The sequence below is a fragment of the Hoplias malabaricus genome, chromosome 15 (assembly GCF_029633855.1).
Source record: "Hoplias malabaricus isolate fHopMal1 chromosome 15, fHopMal1.hap1, whole genome shotgun sequence".
Lineage (NCBI taxonomy): Eukaryota > Metazoa > Chordata > Actinopteri > Characiformes > Erythrinidae > Hoplias > Hoplias malabaricus.
This window is the reverse complement of record NC_089814.1, coordinates 16,813,832-16,838,133: the sequence shown is the minus strand read 5'-3', so window position 1 is coordinate 16,838,133 and position 24,302 is coordinate 16,813,832. Positions and strand designations below refer to the sequence as shown.

Here is a 24,302-nt window from a genome sequence, read left to right as displayed (position 1 = left end):
ATCGAACCCACAACCTCCAGGTCCCTGGAGCTGTATGACACTACCTGCTGCACCACCATGCCGCCCCCCATTTCATATTACTTTCTTATAATCTATTTGTATTGTCTGACCATTTGAGGGCTGTGAAGATGCACATGACTTGATTATTTGATTCTGAATTTGAATTTTCTGCAAACAGAATCTACTGAACTGCAGTGTAAGTGTAAATTTAATAAGTGAATCATATTTTATCCTAAAAAGCAATCTGCATTCATGGACTGACACTGATAGCTATACACTGCATTATTTGTTTTCTGACAGGCACTCATCCGTGGAGTTGCTTTACTCAGCAGCACTTGCACCGTAAAGGGTAATTTCAGTGGATACAAAATAAAGACATTACACATTTTTATATTGTTTAGCGCTCCTAATTAGTGTGTTAGGAGGAGGACAGGACAGGAGGAGGTGGTTAGAAGGGGTGTGTGTGTGTGCCCCAGCCAGTGGGTTTTCAGTGGAAGGCAGCCAGAGTTATTGAGTTAATTCTATACAGAACAAATTCAGTGGATTGCGAGCAGAGAGCTCAGAACTATGTTTAGCACGATGACACATACACAATGTGCCTGGTCATAATGCAGGGACAAAATGATATGGCTTTACAGGCAGGTAGGAAGATATATTTTTTCTGATGGCAGATCCATGCTGGACTAGTTGGATCTTCAACTTTGTAAAACAAAGACACAGTTATAGTAACACGTTTGACTGCTATTAACACACCCTCCTATATTCAATGTGATAAAAGTCCTTTTATGTGTTTCCCATCTAATTTCAAGAAGTAATGAACTGTAAACTGTACAGAAAATCAATGGTAACACTGGGTGTGTTCAAGGCCTGTTTGTAATATCTCTATCTCTGTTGGTTTTGCTGTGATCCAATGATTTGATTTCCCTCAGCTTTTTTTTGTGATTTTATTACAAATCTAACAAAAAGAATGTGACTTGTATTTCAATTTCATCAATGAAGGAAAGATAAGTAAGTGGACTTAAACCAAGATTTTTGTTTTGTTAACTCTTTCACAAATGCTGAGTCTGGTTGGTCCCTGGTCAGTCAGAGATTTTAGATTCTAGTACTGAGGCAATGACGCTCTTCAGATCTACTACTCATTCCTCTTTTGACAGCAATCACAACCAAATGAAATTTTAAACTAATTTTTATACTGATGAATACAATGAAGTTTACTCTGTTTACCAGCCATTCAAGGAGAGACATGACACATGCATCTGTTCTTTTGTTGGGGCTCCATCTCAAATATCTTGGTATCAAATTTATGGTTTCTGCATCTTCACACTGTTTATTACATCTAAATCAGAGCCATTTGGTGTTTTTTAGGTTGCTTGCCTGTCCAGACAAATAAAGTTATCATTTAATCTTGAAGATATGGTCTGCACAGGAAACATTAATGCAGGATGTAAACAACCTCCTAGCGTCTGCAGCAATAATGTGACTGACTGATTGTTAATTTGTTTTGCACCTGGTGATTATCCAGCTGGGGTTTACTGAAGCTCTAATCATATACACCTGATTGTCCCATTTAGATTATCCTGAAGCCTTGAAGAATTAAATCAGTTGTGCTAAATTAACAATTTGTAAACACTGGTCAATGTAAGGAGAATGAAGATTTTTCCCAAGAGATTGTCAACCATCTGTTAGTTTAGCTTTTATATTTCTGTTTATGCTTTGCTTTTGCATTATTTGTTATAACCTACTCATGTTTGTTAGAAATGATGATGAAGTAGAAAAGAAAATCCAAAATCATGTAACAAAAATGTCACGAGATCTTGACTTATATCGGTTTGTTGGTAATGTTTGCCAGTATCTAAGAAATTTATCTTTACTGACTGTCAGGACCAGGCAGACTGATGGAGGCAGATGCAAATGTAGTAACAGAAGACAGAGCGCAAGCGCGCTAAACAGACTAAACCGGGACAGAGAGCACGAGCGCTAAACAGACTAAACCGGGACAGAGAGCGCAAGCGCTAAACAGACTAAACCAGGAAAGAGAGCATTCGCGCTAAACAGACTAAACCTGGACAGAGAGCATTCGCGCTAAACAGACTAAACCTGGACAGAGAGCGCGAGCACTAAACAGACTAAACCGGGACAGAGAGCATTCACGCTAAACAGACTAAACCTGGACAGAGAGCGTGAGCGCTAAACAGACTAAACCGGGACAGAGAGCATTCGCGCTAAACAGACTAAACCTGGACAGAGAGCGCGAGCGCTAAACAGACTAAACCGGGACAGAGAGCATTCGCGCTAAACAGACTAAACCTGGACAGAGAGCGCGAGCACTAAACAGACTAAACCGGGACAGAGAGCGCGAGCGCTAAACAGACTAAACCTGGACAGAGAGCGCAAGCGCTAAACAGACTAAACCTGGACAGAGAGCGCGAGCACTAAACAGACTAAACCGGGACAGAGAGCATTCGCGCTAAACAGACTAAACCTGGACAGAGAGCGCGAGCGCTAAACAGACTAAACCGGGACAGAGAGCATTCGCGCTAAACAGACTAAACCTGGACAGAGAGCGCGAGCACTAAACAGACTAAACCGGGACAGAGAGCGCGAGCGCTAAACAGACTAAACCTGGACAGAGAGCGCAAGCGCTAAACAGACTAAACCTGGACAGAGAGCGCGAGCACTAAACAGACTAAACCTGGACAGAGAGCATTCGCGCTAAACAGACTAAACCTGGACAGAGAGCGCGAGCGCTAAACAGACTAAACCTGGACAGAGAGCATTCACGCTAAACAGACTAAACCTGGACAGAGAGCACGAGCGCTAAACAGACTAAACCGGGACAGAGAGCATTCAAGCTAAACAGACTAAACTTGGACAGAGAGCGCGAGCGCTAAACAGACTAAACCTGGACAGAGAGCGCGAGCGCTAAGCAGACTAAACCTGAACAGAGAGCGTGCTAAACTGACTAAACCTGGGCAGAGAGCATTCACGCTAAACAGACTAAACCTGGACAGAGAGCGTGAGCGCTAAACAGACTAAACCAGGACAGAGAGCATTCGCGCTAAACAGACTAAACCTGGACAGAGAGCATTCGCGCTAAACAGACTAAACCTGGACAGAGAGCACGAGCACTAAACAGACTAAACCTGGACAGAGAGCATTCACGCTAAACAGACTAAACCTGGACAGAGAGCGTGAGCGCTAAACAGACTAAACCGGGACAGAGAGCATTCACGCTAAACAGACTAAACCTGGACAGAGAGCGTGAGCGCTAAACAGACTAAACCAGGACAGAGAGCATTCGCGCTAAACAGACTAAACCGGGACAGAGAGCGCGAGCGCTAAACAGACTAAACCTGGACAGAGAGCGCGAGCACTAAACAGACTAAACCGGGACAGAGAGCATTCACGCTAAACAGACTAAACCTGGACAGAGAGCGCGAGCGCTAAACAGACTAAACCGGGACAGAGAGCATTCGCGCTAAACAGACTAAACCTGGACAGAGAGCGCGAGCACTAAACAGACTAAACCGGGACAGAGAGCATTCACGCTAAACAGACTAAACCTGGACAGAGAGCGCGAGCGCTAAACAGACTAAACCGGGACAGAGAGCATTCGCGCTAAACAGACTAAACCTGGACAGAGAGCGCGAGCGCTAAACAGACTAAACCGGAACAGAGAGCATTCAAGCTAAACAGACTAAACCTGGACAGAGAGCGCGAGCGCTAAACAGACTAAACCGGGACAGAGAGCATTCAAGCTAAACAGACTAAACCTGGACAGAGAGCGCGAGCGCTAAACAGACTAAACCTGGACAGAGAGCGCGAGCGCTAAGCAGACTAAACCTGAACAGAGAGCGTGCTAAACTGACTAAACCTGGGCAGAGAGCATTCACGCTAAACAGACTAAACCTGGACAGAGAGCGTGAGCGCTAAACATACTAAACCTGGACAGAGAGCATTCGTGCTAAACAGACTAAACCTGGACAGAGATCGTGCTAAACAGACTAAACCTGGGCAGAGAGCATTCGCGCTAAACAGACTAAACCGGGACAGAGAGCATTCACGCTAAACAGACTAAACCTGGACAGAGAGCGTGAGCGCTAAACAGACTAAACCAGGACAGAGAGCATTCGCGCTAAACAGACTAAACCTGGACAGAGAGCATTCGCGCTAAACAGACTAAACCTGGACAGAGAGCGCGAGCACTAAACAGATTAAACCTGGGCAGAGAGCATTCACGCTAAACAGACTAAACCTGGACAGAGAGCGTGAGCGCTAAACAGACTAAACCGGGACAGAGAGCATTCACGCTAAACAGACTAAACCTGGACAGAGAGCGTGAGCGCTAAACAGACTAAACCAGGACAGAGAGCATTCGCGCTAAACAGACTAAACCTGGACAGAGAGCTCGAGCGCTAAACAGACTAAACCTGGACAGAGAGCGCGAGCGCTAAACAGACTAAACCGGGACAGAGAGCATTCACGCTAAACAGACTAAACCTGGACAGAGAGCGCGAGCGCTAAACAGACTAAACCGGGACAGAGAGCATTCGCGCTAAACAGACTAAACCTGGACAGAGAGCGCGAGCACTAAACAGACTAAACCGGGACAGAGAGCATTCACGCTAAACAGACTAAACCTGGACAGAGAGCGCGAGCGCTAAACAGACTAAACCGGGACAGAGAGCATTCGCGCTAAACAGACTAAACCTGGACAGAGAGCGCGAGCGCTAAACAGACTAAACCGGGACAGAGAGCATTCGCGCTAAACAGACTAAACCTGGACAGAGAGCGCGAGCGCTAAACAGACTAAACCGGGACAGAGAGCGCGAGCGCTAAACAGACTAAACCTGGACAGAGAGCGCGAGCGCTAAACAGACTAAACCTGGACAGAGAGCGCGAGCACTAAACAGACTAAACCTGGACAGAGAGCATTCACGCTAAACAGACTAAACCTGGACAGAGAGCGCGAGCGCTAAACAGACTAAACCTGGACAGAGAGCATTCACGCTAAACAGACTAAACCTGGACAGAGAGCGCGAGCGCTAAACAGACTAAACCTGGACAGAGAGCATTCACGCTAAACAGACTAAACCTGGACAGAGAGCGCGAGCGCTAAACAGACTAAACCTGGACAGAGAGCATTCACGCTAAACAGACTAAACCTGGACAGAGAGCGCGAGCGCTAAACAGACTAAACCGGGACAGAGAGCATTCAAGCTAAACAGACTAAACCTGGACAGAGAGCGCGAGCGCTAAGCAGACTAAACCTGAACAGAGAGCATGCTAAACTGACTAAACCTGGGCAGAGAGCATTCACGCTAAACAGACTAAACCTGGACAGAGAGCGTGAGCGCTAAACAGACTAAACCGGGACAGAGAGCATTCACGCTAAACAGACTAAACCTGGACAGAGAGCGTGAGCGCTAAACAGACTAAACCAGGACAGAGAGCATTCGCGCTAAACAGACTAAACCTGGACAGAGAGCATTCGCGCTAAACAGACTAAACCTGGACAGAGAGCGCGAGCACTAAACAGACTAAACCTGGGCAGAGAGCATTCACGCTAAACAGACTAAACCTGGACAGAGAGCGTGAGCGCTAAACAGACTAAACCGGGACAGAGAGCATTCACGCTAAACAGACTAAACCTGGACAGAGAGCGTGAGCGCTAAACAGACTAAACCAGGACAGAGAGCATTCGCGCTAAACAGACTAAACCTGGACAGAGAGCTCGAGCGCTAAACAGACTAAACCTGGACAGAGAGCGCGAGCACTAAACAGACTAAACCGGGACAGAGAGCATTCACGCTAAACAGACTAAACCTGGACAGAGAGCGCGAGCGCTAAACAGACTAAACCTGGACAGAGAGCATTCGCGCTAAACAGACTAAACCTGGACAGAGAGCGCGAGCGCTAAACAGACTAAACCTGGACAGAGAGCATTCACGCTAAACAGACTAAACCTGGACAGAGAGCGCGAGCGCTAAACAGACTAAACCTGGACAGAGAGCATTCAAGCTAAACAGACTAAACCTGGACAGAGAGCGCGAGCGCTAAACAGACTAAACCTGGACAGAGAGCGCGAGCGCTAAGCAAACTAAACCTGAACAGAGAGCGTGCTAAACTGACTAAACCTGGGCAGAGAGCATTCACGCTAAACAGACTAAACCTGGACAGAGAGCGTGAGCGCTAAACAGACTAAACCTGGACAGAGAGCATTCGTGCTAAACAGACTAAACCTGGACAGAGATCGTGCTAAACAGACTAAACCTGGGCAGAGAGCATTCGCGCTAAACAGACTAAACCGGGACAGAGAGCATTCACGCTAAACAGTCTAAACCGGGACAGAGAGCATTCGCGCTAAACAGACTAAACCGGGACAGAGAGCGCGAGCGCTAAACAGACTAAACCTGGACAGAGAGCGCAAGCGCTAAACAGACTAAACCTGGACAGAGAGCGCGAGCACTAAACAGACTAAACCTGGACAGAGAGCATTCGCGCTAAACAGACTAAACCTGGACAGAGAGCGCGAGCGCTAAACAGACTAAACCTGGACAGAGAGCATTCACGCTAAACAGACTAAACCTGGACAGAGAGCACGAGCGCTAAACAGACTAAACCGGGACAGAGAGCATTCAAGCTAAACAGACTAAACTTGGACAGAGAGCGCGAGCGCTAAACAGACTAAACCTGGACAGAGAGCGCGAGCGCTAAGCAGACTAAACCTGAAAAGAGAGCGTGCTAAACTGACTAAACCTGGGCAGAGAGCATTCACGCTAAACAGACTAAACCTGGACAGAGAGCGTGAGCGCTAAACAGACTAAACCAGGACAGAGAGCATTCGCGCTAAACAGACTAAACCTGGACAGAGAGCATTCGCGCTAAACAGACTAAACCTGGACAGAGAGCACGAGCACTAAACAGACTAAACCTGGACAGAGAGCATTCACGCTAAACAGACTAAACCTGGACAGAGAGCGTGAGCGCTAAACAGACTAAACCGGGACAGAGAGCATTCACGCTAAACAGACTAAACCTGGACAGAGAGCGTGAGCGCTAAACAGACTAAACCAGGACAGAGAGCATTCGCGCTAAACAGACTAAACCTGGACAGAGAGCGCGAGCGCTAAACAGACTAAACCTGGACAGAGAGCGCGAGCACTAAACAGACTAAACCGGGACAGAGAGCATTCACGCTAAACAGACTAAACCTGGACAGAGAGCGCGAGCACTAAACAGACTAAACCGGGACAGAGAGCATTCACGCTAAACAGACTAAACCTGGACAGAGAGCGCGAGCGCTAAACAGACTAAACCGGGACAGAGAGCATTCGCGCTAAACAGACTAAACCTGGACAGAGAGCGCGAGCGCTAAACAGACTAAACCGGAACAGAGAGCATTCAAGCTAAACAGACTAAACCTGGACAGAGAGCGCGAGCGCTAAACAGACTAAACCGGGACAGAGAGCATTCAAGCTAAACAGACTAAACCTGGACAGAGAGCGCGAGCGCTAAACAGACTAAACCTGGACAGAGAGCGCAAGCGCTAAGCAGACTAAACCTGAACAGAGAGCGTGCTAAACTGACTAAACCTGGGCAGAGAGCATTCACGCTAAACAGACTAAACCTGGACAGAGAGCGTGAGCGCTAAACAGACTAAACCGGGACAGAGAGCATTCACGCTAAACAGACTAAACCTGGACAGAGAGCGTGAGCGCTAAACAGACTAAACCAGGACAGAGAGCATTCGCGCTAAACAGACTAAACCTGGACAGAGAGCATTCGCGCTAAACAGACTAAACCTGGACAGAGAGCGCGAGCACTAAACAGACTAAACCTGGGCAGAGAGCATTCACGCTAAACAGACTAAACCTGGACAGAGAGCGTGAGCGCTAAACAGACTAAACCGGGACAGAGAGCATTCACGCTAAACAGACTAAACCTGGACAGAGAGCGTGAGCGCTAAACAGACTAAACCAGGACAGAGAGCATTCGCGCTAAACAGACTAAACCTGGACAGAGAGCTCGAGCGCTAAACAGACTAAACCTGGACAGAGAGCGCGAGCACTAAACAGACTAAACCGGGACAGAGAGCATTCACGCTAAACAGACTAAACCTGGACAGAGAGCGCGAGCGCTAAACAGACTAAACCGGGACAGAGAGCATTCGCGCTAAACAGACTAAACCTGGACAGAGAGCGCGAGCACTAAACAGACTAAACCGGGACAGAGAGCATTCACGCTAAACAGACTAAACCTGGACAGAGAGCGCGAGCGCTAAACAGACTAAACCGGGACAGAGAGCATTCGCGCTAAACAGACTAAACCTGGACAGAGAGCGCGAGCGCTAAACAGACTAAACCGGGACAGAGAGCATTCGCGCTAAACAGACTAAACCTGGACAGAGAGCGCGAGCGCTAAACAGACTAAACCGGGACAGAGAGCGCGAGCGCTAAACAGACTAAACCTGGACAGAGAGCGCGAGCGCTAAACAGACTAAACCTGGACAGAGAGCGCGAGCACTAAACAGACTAAACCTGGACAGAGAGCATTCGCGCTAAACAGACTAAACCTGGACAGAGAGCGCGAGCGCTAAACAGACTAAACCTGGACAGAGAGCATTCACGCTAAACAGACTAAACCTGGACAGAGAGCGCGAGTGCTAAACAGACTAAACCTGGACAGAGAGCATTCACGCTAAACAGACTAAACCTGGACAGAGAGCATTCACGCTAAACAGACTAAACCTGGACAGAGAGCGCGAGCGCTAAACAGACTAAACCGGGACAGAGAGCATTCAAGCTAAACAGACTAAACCTGGACAGAGAGCGCGAGCGCTAAGCAGACTAAACCTGAACAGAGAGCGTGCTAAACTGACTAAACCTGGGCAGAGAGCATTCACGCTAAACAGACTAAACCTGGACAGAGAGCGTGAGCGCTAAACAGACTAAACCGGGACAGAGAGCATTCACGCTAAACAGACTAAACCTGGACAGAGAGCGTGAGCGCTAAACAGACTAAACCAGGACAGAGAGCATTCGCGCTAAACAGACTAAACCTGGACAGAGAGCATTCGCGCTAAACAGACTAAACCTGGACAGAGAGCGCGAGCACTAAACAGACTAAACCTGGGCAGAGAGCATTCACGCTAAACAGACTAAACCTGGACAGAGAGCGTGAGCGCTAAACAGACTAAACCGGGACAGAGAGCATTCACGCTAAACAGACTAAACCTGGACAGAGAGCGTGAGCGCTAAACAGACTAAACCAGGACAGAGAGCATTCGCGCTAAACAGACTAAACCTGGACAGAGAGCTCGAGCGCTAAACAGACTAAACCTGGACAGAGAGCGCGAGCACTAAACAGACTAAACCGGGACAGAGAGCATTCACGCTAAACAGACTAAACCTGGACAGAGAGCGCGAGCGCTAAACAGACTAAACCGGGACAGAGAGCATTCGCGCTAAACAGACTAAACCTGGACAGAGAGCGCGAGCACTAAACAGACTAAACCTGGACAGAGAGCATTCGCGCTAAACAGACTAAACCTGGACAGAGAGCGCGAGCGCTAAACAGACTAAACCTGGACAGAGAGCATTCACGCTAAACAGACTAAACCTGGACAGAGAGCGCGAGCGCTAAACAGACTAAACCTGGACAGAGAGCATTCAAGCTAAACAGACTAAACCTGGACAGAGAGCGCGAGCGCTAAACAGACTAAACCTGGACAGAGAGCGCGAGCGCTAAGCAAACTAAACCTGAACAGAGAGCGTGCTAAACTGACTAAACCTGGGCAGAGAGCATTCACGCTAAACAGACTAAACCTGGACAGAGAGCGTGAGCGCTAAACAGACTAAACCTGGACAGAGAGCATTCGTGCTAAACAGACTAAACCTGGACAGAGATCGTGCTAAACAGACTAAACCTGGGCAGAGAGCATTCGCGCTAAACAGACTAAACCGGGACAGAGAGCATTCACGCTAAACAGACTAAACCGGGACAGAGAGCATTCGCGCTAAACAGACTAAACCGGGACAGAGAGCATTCGCGCTAAACAGACTAAACCGGGACAGAGAGCGCGAACGCTAAACAGACTAAACCTGGACAGAGAGCGCGAGCGCTAAGCAGACTAAACCTGAACAGAGAGCGTGCTAAACTGACTAAACCTGGGCAGAGAGCATTCACACTAAACAGACTAAACCTGGACAGAGAGCGTGAGCGCTAAACAGACTAAACCGGGACAGAGAGCATTCACGCTAAACAGACTAAACCTGGACAGAGAGCGTGAGCGCTAAACAGACTAAACCAGGACAGAGAGCATTCGCGCTAAACAGACTAAACCTGGACAGAGAGCATTCGCGCTAAACAGACTAAACCTGGACAGAGAGCGCGAGCACTAAACAGACTAAACCTGGGCAGAGAGCATTCACGCTAAACAGACTAAACCTGGACAGAGAGCGTGAGCGCTAAACAGACTAAACCGGGACAGAGAGCATTCACGCTAAACAGACTAAACCTGGACAGAGAGCGTGAGCGCTAAACAGACTAAACCAGGACAGAGAGCATTCGCGCTAAACAGACTAAACCTGGACAGAGAGCTCGAGCGCTAAACAGACTAAACCTGGACAGAGAGCGCGAGCACTAAACAGACTAAACCGGGACAGAGAGCATTCACGCTAAACAGACTAAACCTGGACAGAGAGCGCGAGCGCTAAACAGACTAAACCGGGACAGAGAACATTCGCGCTAAACAGACTAAACCTGGACAGAGAGCGCGAGCACTAAACAGACTAAACCTGGACAGAGAGCATTCGCGCTAAACAGACTAAACCTGGACAGAGAGCGCGAGCGCTAAACAGACTAAACCTGGACAGAGAGCATTCACGCTAAACAGACTAAACCTGGACAGAGAGCGCGAGCGCTAAACAGACTAAACCTGGACAGAGAGCATTCAAGCTAAACAGACTAAACCTGGACAGAGAGCGCGAGCGCTAAACAGACTAAACCTGGACAGAGAGCGCGAGCGCTAAGCAAACTAAACCTGAACAGAGAGCGTGCTAAACTGACTAAACCTGGGCAGAGAGCATTCACGCTAAACAGACTAAACCTGGACAGAGAGCGTGAGCGCTAAACAGACTAAACCTGGACAGAGAGCATTCGTGCTAAACAGACTAAACCTGGACAGAGATCGTGCTAAACAGACTAAACCTGGGCAGAGAGCATTCGCGCTAAACAGACTAAACCGGGACAGAGAGCATTCACGCTAAACAGACTAAACCGGGACAGAGAGCATTCGCGCTAAACAGACTAAACCGGGACAGAGAGCATTCGCGCTAAACAGACTAAACCGGGACAGAGAGCGCGAACGCTAAACAGACTAAACCTGGACAGAGAGCGCGAACGCTAAACAGACTAAACCGGGACAGAGAGCATTCGCGCTAAACAGACTAAACCGGGACAGAGAGCATTCGCGCTAAACAGACTAAACCGGGACAGAGAGCATTCGCGCTAAACAGATTAAACCGGGACAGAGAGCGCGAACGCTAAACAGACTAAACCGGGACAGAGAGCGTGCTAAACAGACTAAACCGGGACAGAGAGCATTCGCGCTAAACAGATTAAACCTGGACAGAGAGCGCGAACGCTAAACAGACTAAACCTGGACAGAGAGCGTGCTAAACAGACTAAACCTGGACAGAGAGCGTGCTAAACAGACTAAACCTGGACAGAGAGCGTGCTAAACAGACTAAACCTGGACAGAGAGCATTCGCGCTAAACAGATTAAACCGGGACAGAGAGCGCGAACGCTAAACAGACTAAACCGGGACAGAGAGCATTCGCGCTAAACAGATTAAACCGGGACAGAGAGCGCGAACGCTAAACAGACTAAACCTGGACAGAGAGCGTGCTAAACAGACTAAACCTGGACAGAGAGCGTGCTAAACAGACTAAACCTGGACAGAGAGCGTGCTAAACAGACTAAACCTGGACAGAGAGCGTGCTAAACAGACTAAACCTGGACAGAGAACGTGCTAAACAGACTAAACCTGGACAGAGAGCGTGCTAAACAGACTAAACCTGGACAGAGAGCGTGCTAAACAGACTAAACCTGGACAGAGAGCGTGCTAAACAGACTAAACCTGGACAGAGAGCGTGCTAAACAGACTAAACCTGGACAGAGAGCGTGCTAAACAGACTAAACCTGGACAGAGAGCGTGCTAAACAGACTAAACCTGGATAGAGAGCGTGCTAAACAGACTAAACCTGGACAGAGAGCGTGCTAAACAGACTAAACCTGGACAGAGAGCGTGCTAAACAGACTAAACCTGGACAGAGAGCGTGCTAAACAGACTAAACCTGGACAGAGAGCGTGCTAAACAGATTAAACCTGGACAGAGAGCGTGCTAAACAGATTAAACCTGGACAGAGAGTGTGCTAAACAGACTAAACCTGGACAGAGAGCGTGCTAAACAGACTAAACCTGGACAGAGAGCGTGCTAAACAGACTAAACCTGGACAGAGAGCATGCTAAACAGACTAAACCTGGACAGAGAGCGTGCTAAACAGACTAAACCTGGACAGAGAGCGTGCTAAACAGACTAAACCTGGACAGAGAGCGTGCTAAACAGAATAAACAGTACAGAACAGAGTAAGATATTCACAAAGACTGACAAGAGAAACAAACAGACAGAACAGAGAAACCTAAACTAGAGAGACAGAGAGAAACCAAGACTAAAAGACCGACACATAAGAAACCTAGACTGGGAGACAGAATCAGACAGACCAGGATAGGGAATTACTTACTGACTAGAAACAGAGGGAAATACTGACAGACCAGAGACAGGGAAGTGTTAACAGACTAGTGTCAGACAAACTGAACAAGTACACGAAGCACAAGGAAGGAATAGTAAGATAGAACATACAGACCAAACAAACACACTAAGGGAAGGAGAAACAGACTAGAAGGGGAAAAGGAATGAGGAATGTCCAAGAACCAAGAAGTCACACAAAGGAACTTAAATGTACAACACAGACAAGGAACACAGACAAGGACTAGGGCAGAGACAGGAGCAATAACAAACAGAACCACATGCTCTTGCACATGGTGGGAAAAACAGATACATGACAGGGACAGGGCATGACACTGACAAATACTTGCTGATAATCTACCAATAAATGCATGCACTAAATCATGTAAGTACTGCTCTGTTAGCATGAGAATAACAGCAGAGAATATTTTAAAAGAAAAGAAAATGAAGAACACATAAGAAAAGTCAATTCTGCTGCTTACTTTACAAATGTAACAATTGTAGAGAGCTTAAGTAAAGCTATAGCAATCTAAATATAATCTAAGCAATAGATATCAGCCACAAAAATGTTCATATCAGTCAGTCCCTTGTCCGTTCACATGGTTGTTTTAAAACAGACTTCTTTATGAACTTATAACCTATTCTTGTTTTTAGGCAGCTTTTGTCCTGGAGTGTATTTAACAGTGAACTGAAAAAAAAGCTGCTTTGATTTGACATGATTCAATGTCAGCCCGTTTCACAGCTGTAAAACATTCATTTCACTTTTTACATCAAGAAATGTGCTGAAGGAATATTTTACACATGTGGAGACATTTTTGAAATAAAATAAATTCAATGCTTTCCTTTTTAGTGTGGTTTGTGTGTGTGTGTGTGTGTGTGAGAGAGAGAGAGAGAGAGAGAGAGAGAGAGAGAGAGAGAGAGAGAGCTTCAGAGTCTGACGCTAAAGGCAGAACTGTTTATCATAAAGCATATAAGCCTTATCTGCCCTTTTTTCTTCATTACCTGACCTAAATCTCATCATTACCATCAGCCTTCAACTGTGATTACATCTGCTTAATCTCCGTCATGGTCACAGATCTTTGAATATGATCCTGAATAATGCTGCTAATCCATAATTCCTCCAGTCTTAAAGCCTGACTAAGGATTGCGAAGCAGGAATAAATCCAAAATAGACCTAGATCCATCTCTAATTAGACTGTGTTTCCAACCAACAGAACAGCAGCCCTTTCCCAGTCGGATCTAAGAAGGGTTTCAAGCATGGTTTTTTATGTAAAGTTGCTGTATGTGTTGTGTTTATCCTCCAGGCCAGAAGCAGTAGCTCTTGCTGGGCTCCCTGTGGCTCATCCCCAGGCTGGCTCACATGGCCTCAGGGTCTGAGAGTGCTCTTTGTCTCTGGCTCTGCAGCTGGCCCCTCTGCTGCGGCCAGTCTGCTCCAGCTCCGCCAATTAAAGCAATTGGCTACTTGATGGAAACCCTCATAAGGTTTGGGTTATATTAAAGGCTGCTTTGGGCATCCTTCAGAAGTTACTGCTATGAGGAATAGAGCTATACATGCACAGTTGAGCAGTAGATAAGCCAGTAGCAGGGCTAAACACTGCCTACTGCACAGTGCAACTGGCTGTAACATTTCATACTTTGACATATTTTAACATTTCAGCTTTTGCCCTAATGAACTATACAGTTTTATTAGTTCAGTTAGTAAAACATTGCTAGTTCATTGTAAATAAAACATGAAAATAAATAAATAAACAAATACCTTTGGAAACAAGATTAATTGGCTCAGTGGTAATACATTTGTCATTTGTATTTTCCCATGACATTTACCTTTATTTGCTATGTCTCATAAACAGCTGCTTATTTAACCTGTGTTTATAAGATTATGGCCAGCCTTAAAAAACAAATGATGGTGCTTGGGCAACATGCCATTAAGCCACCTCAAATGGAAAAAAAAAAATAAATGGGAAAACATTAATTATGCAGTGCATTATTTTTTCTGTAAATATTAAAAACAACAGCCAACATTTGAAGGAAACCTTTGTCCCTATTAAGTGAAATCTGCTTGGAAAATCACAAAGAGGAAATCTGGATAAAAGTAAAATGACCGGAACATCCTTGAGTTAAGTGACAAAGAGTAGGTAAATTGGCTTGTAGTTTTTTCAGGGGAGGAGGGAGCAAAACACTGACAGGAATTATCTGGACACAGATATTATCATAATGTAGCATGTGGAAAAAGGAAATTACCCCAGGACACCACATAAATGTAATCCTACCTGAACTCGGCTAAAGGTGGAGGTTATAAACAATAGCACTACAGACCCGTAAAAATGCTAAGTTCAATGATTATATCTGGAAATGCCTGGCAAATATCAGCTGCAGACCACATGAAATTTCAGCTGCAATAATAGCTAAAACTAATGGATTAATGGCACTAGTCCAATAGTAGAAATAAGTAAGAGGGTGGAGGGTGCAGAAATCTGTAGTATATTTAATTACTTCTTATGAAAGCAAAAATCCTTTTTAAATGAGTCATATTACACTCTTGATAGACTGGCCATTTATTTACAGAGAGCAAAATATATGTCTAAAGACATTTAGACACTCTTTATAATTTAAAGGGACCCCCGATGTGAACACAGACATTTAGATGTACACCCACAGCTTTTATATTGTACAGTAAGGCATAAAATGAAGTGGGTTGCGCTGAAGTGGCTGCACATTAGCTTAAGATCGTCATGCCTAATGCCAGTCATAGGTCTAGAGGTGTATAAATGCCCGTAGCATTTGAATTACGTTCCATAGGACAGTATGCTCTGGAGAGATGGAGCCCCATTCAGCACCTTTGGCATGAGTTGGATTGTCCTCTCAGATCTAAATTCATTTTCTAATGTCAGTACCTGGCTTCACTAATGTCCTTTGTGCCTCAATTACACAATGATAGAAACCCTCTGCAGAAATGGTTGAGGTTGTACATATTTTAAAAATATCTTGAATAAAGTGCTGTCAGCCTAACTGACTCAGTGCTGACTGGTGTGCTGTGTAGGACTTCACTGGGGATTCTGGCTCTGTCTGTGGAGATTAATAAAGGCTTTTCTGGATGGTGGGTGAAATGTGCCCTGGCTGATGATGGCCACATTGGCATGGTATTGTCACTATGGACATTGGGAGCAGCACTGGCATTGCTATAAATAGAGGTAGCATCATGTGTGGTAGTAGTGGGAGAGAATGGCTCACACTGGCTCAGGGCACCATGCCCAGGAATGGAAGGGAGGAGATGAGAAACAAACATGAATTCTTTCTAAGTTATGGCTTTGCGACAAGGAGTCATTGGAGCATAAAAAGAGAGGTTGATTAGGATGTCACTTAGATGTGTGTCACATCACACACACGTACAACACACTGGCATGTGAACAGTCCTCGTGTTTTAATGGTTCAGGGCAATGGGAGTTTGACTACTTAACTGCAGGGTTCTGTAACTACTGCAAATGTAATATAGTTATGAAAGTTATTATTTTGGGTTTATATAAACTGGTTATACATGGTTTCACTTTAAAATAAAATATCACTTGATTAAGTCTTTGTGCCACCTATAATTAAGCCTCTATATAGGCTTTCAGTATGTGAAACACATTATGCAACAGTGAATAAAAACACTGATACATGTGATCAAACAAAATCAGGATCTCAGTAGATATATTTGATATGGTATGGACAAGAAATAAGAAGGTAATGGCCAGCTAACAGTTCATTTAATAACTGGTTCTACCTGCATTGCCTTGATTTTGGACCCTGCGGTATCAGGATCTACCTAACTGAGCTATAATTAATTATATTCACTCTTGATGGCAAATCTTAGCAAATTAACACTTTTTTTTTTTTTTTTACATATAGCTGCTGATTACTACATATTTTATACTATTACTACAATAGTAGCTACCCATTCATTCATTCATCCATTGTCTGTAACCGCTTATCCAAATCATTGGGTGCAAGGTGGGAACACAAACTGGAGGTGCCAACTCCATGTCTGTAGAGTTAATACTAGCGACTAATGTTATTAATGTAGAATAAAAGCTAGTCTTGGTTATTTAGATTTGTTGACAGAGGAATGAGGCTCCCAAACTTCCAAGTTTGCAAGTTTAGTACCTCAGCCATCCCAAGATGAGAATTCAAGAGAGCCAGATTGGATTGGCACTCTCTTTGCTAGAGTAGGAGTCACTCAACATTATGCAGCTAAATGTGAGTTTTTATTAGCTAACTTGTCAGGACTAGGCATTTAGTGTTCTCCCATCTCCATATTGAAATACCCACTGATTTTGCATTAGTCATATTTTGAAAATATATGGTGGGTTCACATATTATGGAGGAAAAATATGCTGGCCTTTATTCTCCCAACTTCGTAGCATTGTGTGAATGAAGGAGACATGAGAAACCAGTAGAATTCACAATGAACAAAGAACAGGGGAGAAAACAGTTAAATTCCCCCCCAAAAAAGGAAGTTGGGAATTAAAGATACTGTTGGGCCACTAACCCCTGTGTGAGCAGGTCCGATGAATGGCTGAATGGATAAGGCTTGGGTAGAGGGTGTAAAAGTCTGGATCACTGAGCAACAGCCTGGCTTTGCTTCATTGCAGAATATTCAGGGTGGAAGATCAAAGAGTACTCACCAGCTCAAGGGGCTGGAGATACTGATGCGTGTGGGTGGGTTTGTGTTGTGTTTGAATGAGTCAAAGAGACAAATACATCCTTCACCCCAGCATGACCCTGGCTCTTGTGCAAACAAGTCTGTGCTGGGATTATACAAGTGAGACTAGGACACAACTGACTCAGAGATGCAGTTCAGTGATGGTAACTGTTTTAGGTCTCAATCGTGTTAGACACATTGGACGAAAGACAGCATGTAGAAAACTACAGAAAATCAAAAAAGATTATGAAGAATCGAGGCATTAATTCTGGAAATGGACTGTTACTTCCAATGCATTTATCATACTCATGCTCATTTATCATACTCACATTGATGTACTTTGAAAAAACCTTGAGCTGTTGTGTGCCAGGTTTCTCTCAAATCTCCCAGGTCTCTCAGTAAAGAGATAAATGTAACAAATTTATATGATTGCTATTTGAAGCAAAACTTCAAGATCTCCAAACTGTATTTATTTAATTATTAAATATTTATTTAACAAGGGAAAACAAAATTCCATAAAAAATATTGTTTATGAGTGAGCCCAGACCAAGAAACCCACACACCAACAATCAGATTGATGACCAACCATAAGGAAGGGGAGAGAACACAGTACAAAAATAAAGATATAAAGTAATACATTTGAAAAAAGTCACTGTGAGACAATTAATGGCAGTAGCATAGTGGTACAGTTTATTACCATAAACTCTCCAGCTTCAGGTGTTTCTGTAAATCATTGACATTGATTGTTTGTGAATGAAAATACAGACAAATATGAAGGGAACTGGTCAATACAAAAAGTTTTCTACTGAATCAGTCTTCACACTTAAAGTGGAGCCCAACTTGTCATTTCTTACAATTCACACTTATGAGATGAATGTCTAGCATGTGTTAGGAATCTTAAAGCAGAATAATAATCAAATCCAGCCGACACATTTTTCCATTTTTGAGGCATGTCTATATAAAATATCACTGTAATACAAAACCTGTAAAAAAGCAGCTTCAACCAATTTCTTTCCTGATAAATTCTGCCAACACTACGCATGACTCCTGCAAGCCTAATAAAAATTGTTTCTGGTAGGGCAAAATTAATGTATTGAGATAAAATAATGACGGGAAAGAATACAGGGAAATATTCAGAAATGTATGAAACAGTACATGAGAAACTGAATGTGAAATGTAACCTGGAAATCCAAACTTTGCAGATTTAGCAACCATGACTACAAGTCCAGGGGATCTGCAGATAGCTCGATTTTGCAGTTTTTCAAGGTGGAACAACAAGCTTCAACCTCCCCGATGCACTGACAACAACAAAGTCTACACTGTGTAGCAAGTCAAGTGCTTAGCACTCTACTCATGTGTTCATAAATGTCTCACGAGCCTGAGGATGCAGCCTTGAGCCTCCCATACTGCAGGCACTGCCATACTTTATAAAAAGAAGCTTAGGAATTGAACAGGACGAAACTGGGTGAAAAGTAAAATGTTACTCTGTTAAGTCCTGCGGGAATGTGAGGAAGGCTAGAGCCCAAGATGGGGTGTAATGTAAAATTGATTAGATGTTTATGTAATATTGATATTCTCTACATTGTGTTATGTAACATGGCATACACAGTTTTCACTGCTGGATGTAATCAGTTTTATGTAATCAAATAATAGGACTGAAGAATATAATCCCTGGCATTCATTTTAAAGATGTGTCATTTTTAAAGTGTTACTTCTACATCAAGACGTGTTGGATTTCTTCAGCATGTACAAATTTAAAAACACTGAACATATTAAATTGTACCAGCAGTTTCTTTATGTACTGTTCACTAGTTCATTTATGCCCTGTAAATTTGTGTGGAAAAAATAGCAGCCTCATGAATCTTGAAATGAGTTTAGCTACAATGCTGGAAATAATCCAAATGTAATTACAAAACATTACACTTTGTGAGAAATCAAGAAGAATATGATGTGTTAACTGAGGATAATTTAGTCACATTTCCATAATAGCTTTCACAGATACTGACACTCTGCGTGTGTAGCTTGTTAAAAGCTATGAGCAGCTTCTCCATGTGTGTACAGTCTGTCAGTGTTAATCATGTCCTCTGTTCAACTGAGTGACCTCCTGCTCACACATACACATAACACCCTGGTTAATGCCACTCTGTGCTGCTGTAGTGACTTTTCTGGAACCACACTGTAAATACAGGAGCTTCAGGCACTCTGATTATTGAAGCAGGGAAGGAGGGCTTGATTTGGATGCTCCATGTGTATGAGTTTGCCTCCTAGAAGAATATACTAATTTAATTTGTGCCCTCAGCAAGGGGAGGAATAGGGCAAGGATAATAGATATGCCATACAGACTACAAGAAACAACAACCATTGAACCTAGGATTATGAATCAGTTAATCATTTCAAAATATAGAATTCAGAAACTACTCTGGTTTATTTTGTAATTACACTTTTACGTAAGGCATGTGCTTATTAGAAAGAAGAACCAAATATATGACAGGAGTCATTTTCATACATTTTTTAATATGCTCTCTCCAACTCTCAAAAGTGTGACACAAGTGGGTACTAGGTAGGTGGTACAGCGAACAGTGAATTATTCAAATGAGAACATGCTCACTCTTGGTTAGCCTCAGCCTTCCACACAGCTACTCATGCATACTTTTTAATACAACCTTTTTGATCAAGATGTTTGAATAAAAATGACATTATTTTGAGTATAATTGCTTGTCTACAAAACTTTCTTTTGCCTCTTGTTGCTAGCTGTGTGCTCTTAATCTCGCTAGTTCTCTGAAATCTAATCTAATGTTTGCCATGTTCTGTTGTTTTTCAGAGGTGTCCACAGTGGGCTCAAGTGTCACATTTTAAAAGATTCCATCATTAATACAGCGTCACCATGCTTCACTTCTGTCTCACATTTTCTCCTCGCTCCTTCAGTCCCTGCCTGTCCACAGTCTTCTTTTTCCTCCTGGGCTTGACTGAGGCCTCACAGGCCAGTTCTGATACTCAGCAGAGCACTCCAGGGAACTGTTCTGGCAAATATAGCTGTTCTGAGGGTGTGGTGCTCCCTATATGGAATCCTCAAAACCCTTCGGTGGGTGATAAAGTGGCCCGTGCTATTGTCTACTTTGTCGCTCTAATCTACATGTTTTTGGGAATGTCCATCATTGCTGACCGCTTCATGTCTTCCATTGAGGTCATCACATCACAGGAAAAGGAGATCACCATCAAAAAACCTAATGGAGAAACCACTACGGCCACTGTACGAATCTGGAATGAGACAGTTTCCAACCTGACTCTCATGGCTTTGGGTTCTTCAGCTCCGGAGATTTTGTTGTCCGTGATCGAGGTTTGTGGGCACAACTTTGAGGCTGGGAACCTCGGCCCCAGCACCATTGTGGGCAGCGCTGCCTTCAACATGTTCATCATCATCGCCATCTGTGTCTATGTGGTGCCTGATGGCGAGGTGCGAAAGATCAAACACTTAAGGGTCTTTTTTGTGACGGCTGCATGGAGTATCTTCGCCTACATTTGGCTCTACCTGATCCTGTCTGTTTTTTCCCCTGGTGTGGTGGAGGTTTGGGAGGCTGTGTTGACCTTTCTCTTTTTTCCCATCTGCGTGGTCCAGGCCTGGATTGCAGACCGCCGTCTGTTATTTTATAAGTATGTTCACAAGCGCTATCGGGCTGACAAGAACCGCGGCATCATCATTGAGACAGAGGGTGATGGCATGTTCACCAAAATGGACATGGAAATGGATGGGCAAGGGGCCAACTCCCACCACAAGGAGGTTCTGGATGGTATGCTGGCTGGTGTGGAGGAGGGGGGAGGTGGAGGAACTGGAGGTGGAGGTGGAGGAGAAGAAGAAGAGGCACGCAGGGAGATGGCACGTACCCTGAAGGAGTTGAAACAGAGACATCCGGAGAAGGACATGGAACAGCTGATTGAGATGGCCAACTACCAGGTTTTGGTTCAGCAGCAGAAGAGCAGGGCCTTCTACCGTATCCAAGCCACACGCATGATGATTGGGGCAGGGAACATTTTGAAGAAGCATGCAGCAGATCAGGCTAGGAAAGTGGTGAGCTGCCATGAAGCTAATGCCCAAGAAGAAGACCCTCATACCATCTACCTGGAATTCGAACCCTCACACTACCAGTGCTTTGAAAACTGTGGTTCCCTCAAACTGTCTGTGGCCAGACATGGTGGAGACAGTGGCTGCACAGTGAAGGTAAGCATCAACACTGTTGTGAATACTTTTTTCTCTCTCTCTGCAATGCGTCTGTCATTGTATAGTCATTAAGATAATATAAGCTCTTGAATGCTTATTCAAGAAGCATCTTGGTAGTAGGCAAGGGCTTTCAAAGCTATTAGCGGATCACTTAATTGTAATAGAATATTATGTAGATTATTTATATTATACAGCACTACTTAGCATAATTTTAATTCTCTTAAGTGAATTATGTTTTGAGCATTTAACATATTAGATGCACCACATGAAATCAATTTATTAAAATGATAATTTATTTAGTGAAATGTGTCATGAAAAAATGTGATATTTGATGAACAGTTTACTCAAATATGAAACCTGTTAATCATATTCATATTTACTGACAAACAGTTTATGGTTATTTTCGATCATTTAAGCGGTGTATTAACACCTTTGAAATATATTTACAAAAGGGCTGTGTTAGATTGTCTTTAGTTAATAAAGAGAACTCATTACATTTAACAAAGAAAGGCAGTGATACAACAGAAAATATAAAGAGATCAAAAAGAGAAATCAAAAAGAGAAATACAAAACAAAGTGGCTTTTATATATGTACATTTTTCCTTGTCGTTGCCTACTTACTGAGAGAGAGAATCATATGGAGAAACAAACTAACAGAAACTGTTTTATGATAAATGTTTTTTTTTTAAATTAAAAGTAAAAACAAAAACATCCATAACTTAATTTAGGAGTCTTGTCAAGGACTCCTGGGCTAGTATTCCCCGTGTAAGCAGGGAATTGGACACAAGTCTGTCACGTGGAAGGTGCCACGCCAACCATATTCATAGCACTTAAAATGTCTTATCCAGGACCTTTAGTTAGGGAACACAACAGCAGCATATTTTTCAAGTTGCAATGACATTACATATAGTGTTTTTACTCCAGGACTTTTATTTAAAATTGATATTTTTCAGTAGAAATAAGCCTGTCCCCTGGGTTAAAACTTTGACTTTAAACTATTTTTGTGCCTTTCAGGGTATGTTTACATTGCTTGTAGCTTTGTGAGCAAAAATACACCAGCACAGCACCTGTTTTTCAGACAACTGTAATGTAGTGCTACAGGTCAAACGTACTCTGAGACCTCAATGCACTGGTCAATAATCACTGAAATTGAGTCCACAACACAGGGTTTCAAACAAGAACAACAATGTCTGGGATTTGTGGGTGGTTGAAGGAATGGTTCACAGAAAAATCTAACACACAGTTTCCCACTTAAACTGGCAATCAGATATCTGTTGGGTGTAGTGAAGAACGGGACTTCCTCACTTTCTTATTTACAGTGTCAAAACACCAGTGCACAACTAACAAATATATTATTGGATTAAAGTTGTTTTGGCCAGTGAATAATGCTTGAAATAGGGGTAAAATTATTATTTAGAAAAGAAAAAAATGTACCAGTGTTATATATATTTTAAATGCAGGGTATTGTGGCCCATATATATCTAATCTACATTTCCTTTAGATAACATTGACATAGTACTGAAACTAAGCCTCCTTTTTGTATATAGTTTTAATTTTCTATATTACTTACACTGTGTAAGTATTTTATGATGAGGTGACCACTAGAAGTGGTTTTACAGTACTCTGAATAATTCTCAGCAAATTAACATACTTTAAGTTATGAAAGTCACTCTGGAAACAAGAATTTGCCAAATGTCATTAGTGTGTTTTTTTTTCTGAGATTAGACCATGTCTCTCTCCAGGTGGACTATCGCACTGAGGATGGCACGGCTAATGCTGGCTCAGATTATGAGTTTGCTGAAGGCACGTTAGTCTTCAAACCAGGCGAGACTATAAAAGAGCTCACAGTTGGTGTGATTGATGATGATATCTTTGAAGAAGACGAGCACTTCTATGTCCATCTCAGCAACCCACGAGTCGTCCACCGGGCCGAGGTCTCCGTCCTGGACCCCAATGCTGTCACCCCTAGCAACAGTCTCTTAGGTTCCATCCCTGTCCAGCCCAAGGCTGCCCTGGGCTCTGCTCACACTGCCACAGTAACAATCTATGACGATGACCATGCCGGTATCTTCACATTTGAGAGTGCATCCACACGTGTGAGTGAGAGTGTGGGCATCATGCAGGTGAAGGTGCACAGAACATCGGGTGCAAGGGGCAAAGTGGCAGTGCCTTACCACACTACAGAGGGCACCGCTAAGGCTGGAGAGGACTATGAAGAAGTGGCTGGCAAACTGGAATTCCTTAACGACGAAACCATGTAAGTTTGTAAAGCCTTATTATGTTTTGCGGGGTTTTTTTCAGTCTGCAGATAGATCTGTGTCCTGGGTTCATACCCCACGTCGGGTGAATGAATGCACAGTTTAGTGTGTTCTCAACATGTCTGCATGGCTTTCCTCAGTGTACACTGGTTTACTCACACAGTCCTAAAACACATGTTGGTAGGTGTATTATTCAATACAATTTCAAAACAGTGGAGAGGGCTCTCTGCCCCCTGACCTGGTGTTATTTTATATCTATTTTAAATGTCACTTTAGCTTATGACTACACTTATACAGGTTTATAAATGGTTTACAATCCGTATATCAATGACAAT

At 43.9% G+C, this 24,302-nt stretch overlaps 1 protein-coding gene across 2 annotated transcripts in view; it reads left to right on the top strand.

Annotated features, from left to right (window-relative positions):
• Positions 1–24,302, top strand: part of slc8a4a (solute carrier family 8 member 4a) — a 97,029-nt gene that overhangs the window by 29,406 nt on the left and 43,321 nt on the right. For both annotated transcript variants that reach the window (XM_066645490.1, XM_066645489.1), the window contains 2 exons: positions 20,315–21,709; positions 23,452–23,966. In XM_066645490.1, the coding sequence (XP_066501587.1) occupies positions 20,378–21,709; positions 23,452–23,966 (1,847 nt within the window). In that variant the 5' untranslated portion in view covers positions 20,315–20,377. The remainder of the gene's footprint in view (positions 1–20,314; positions 21,710–23,451; positions 23,967–24,302) is intronic.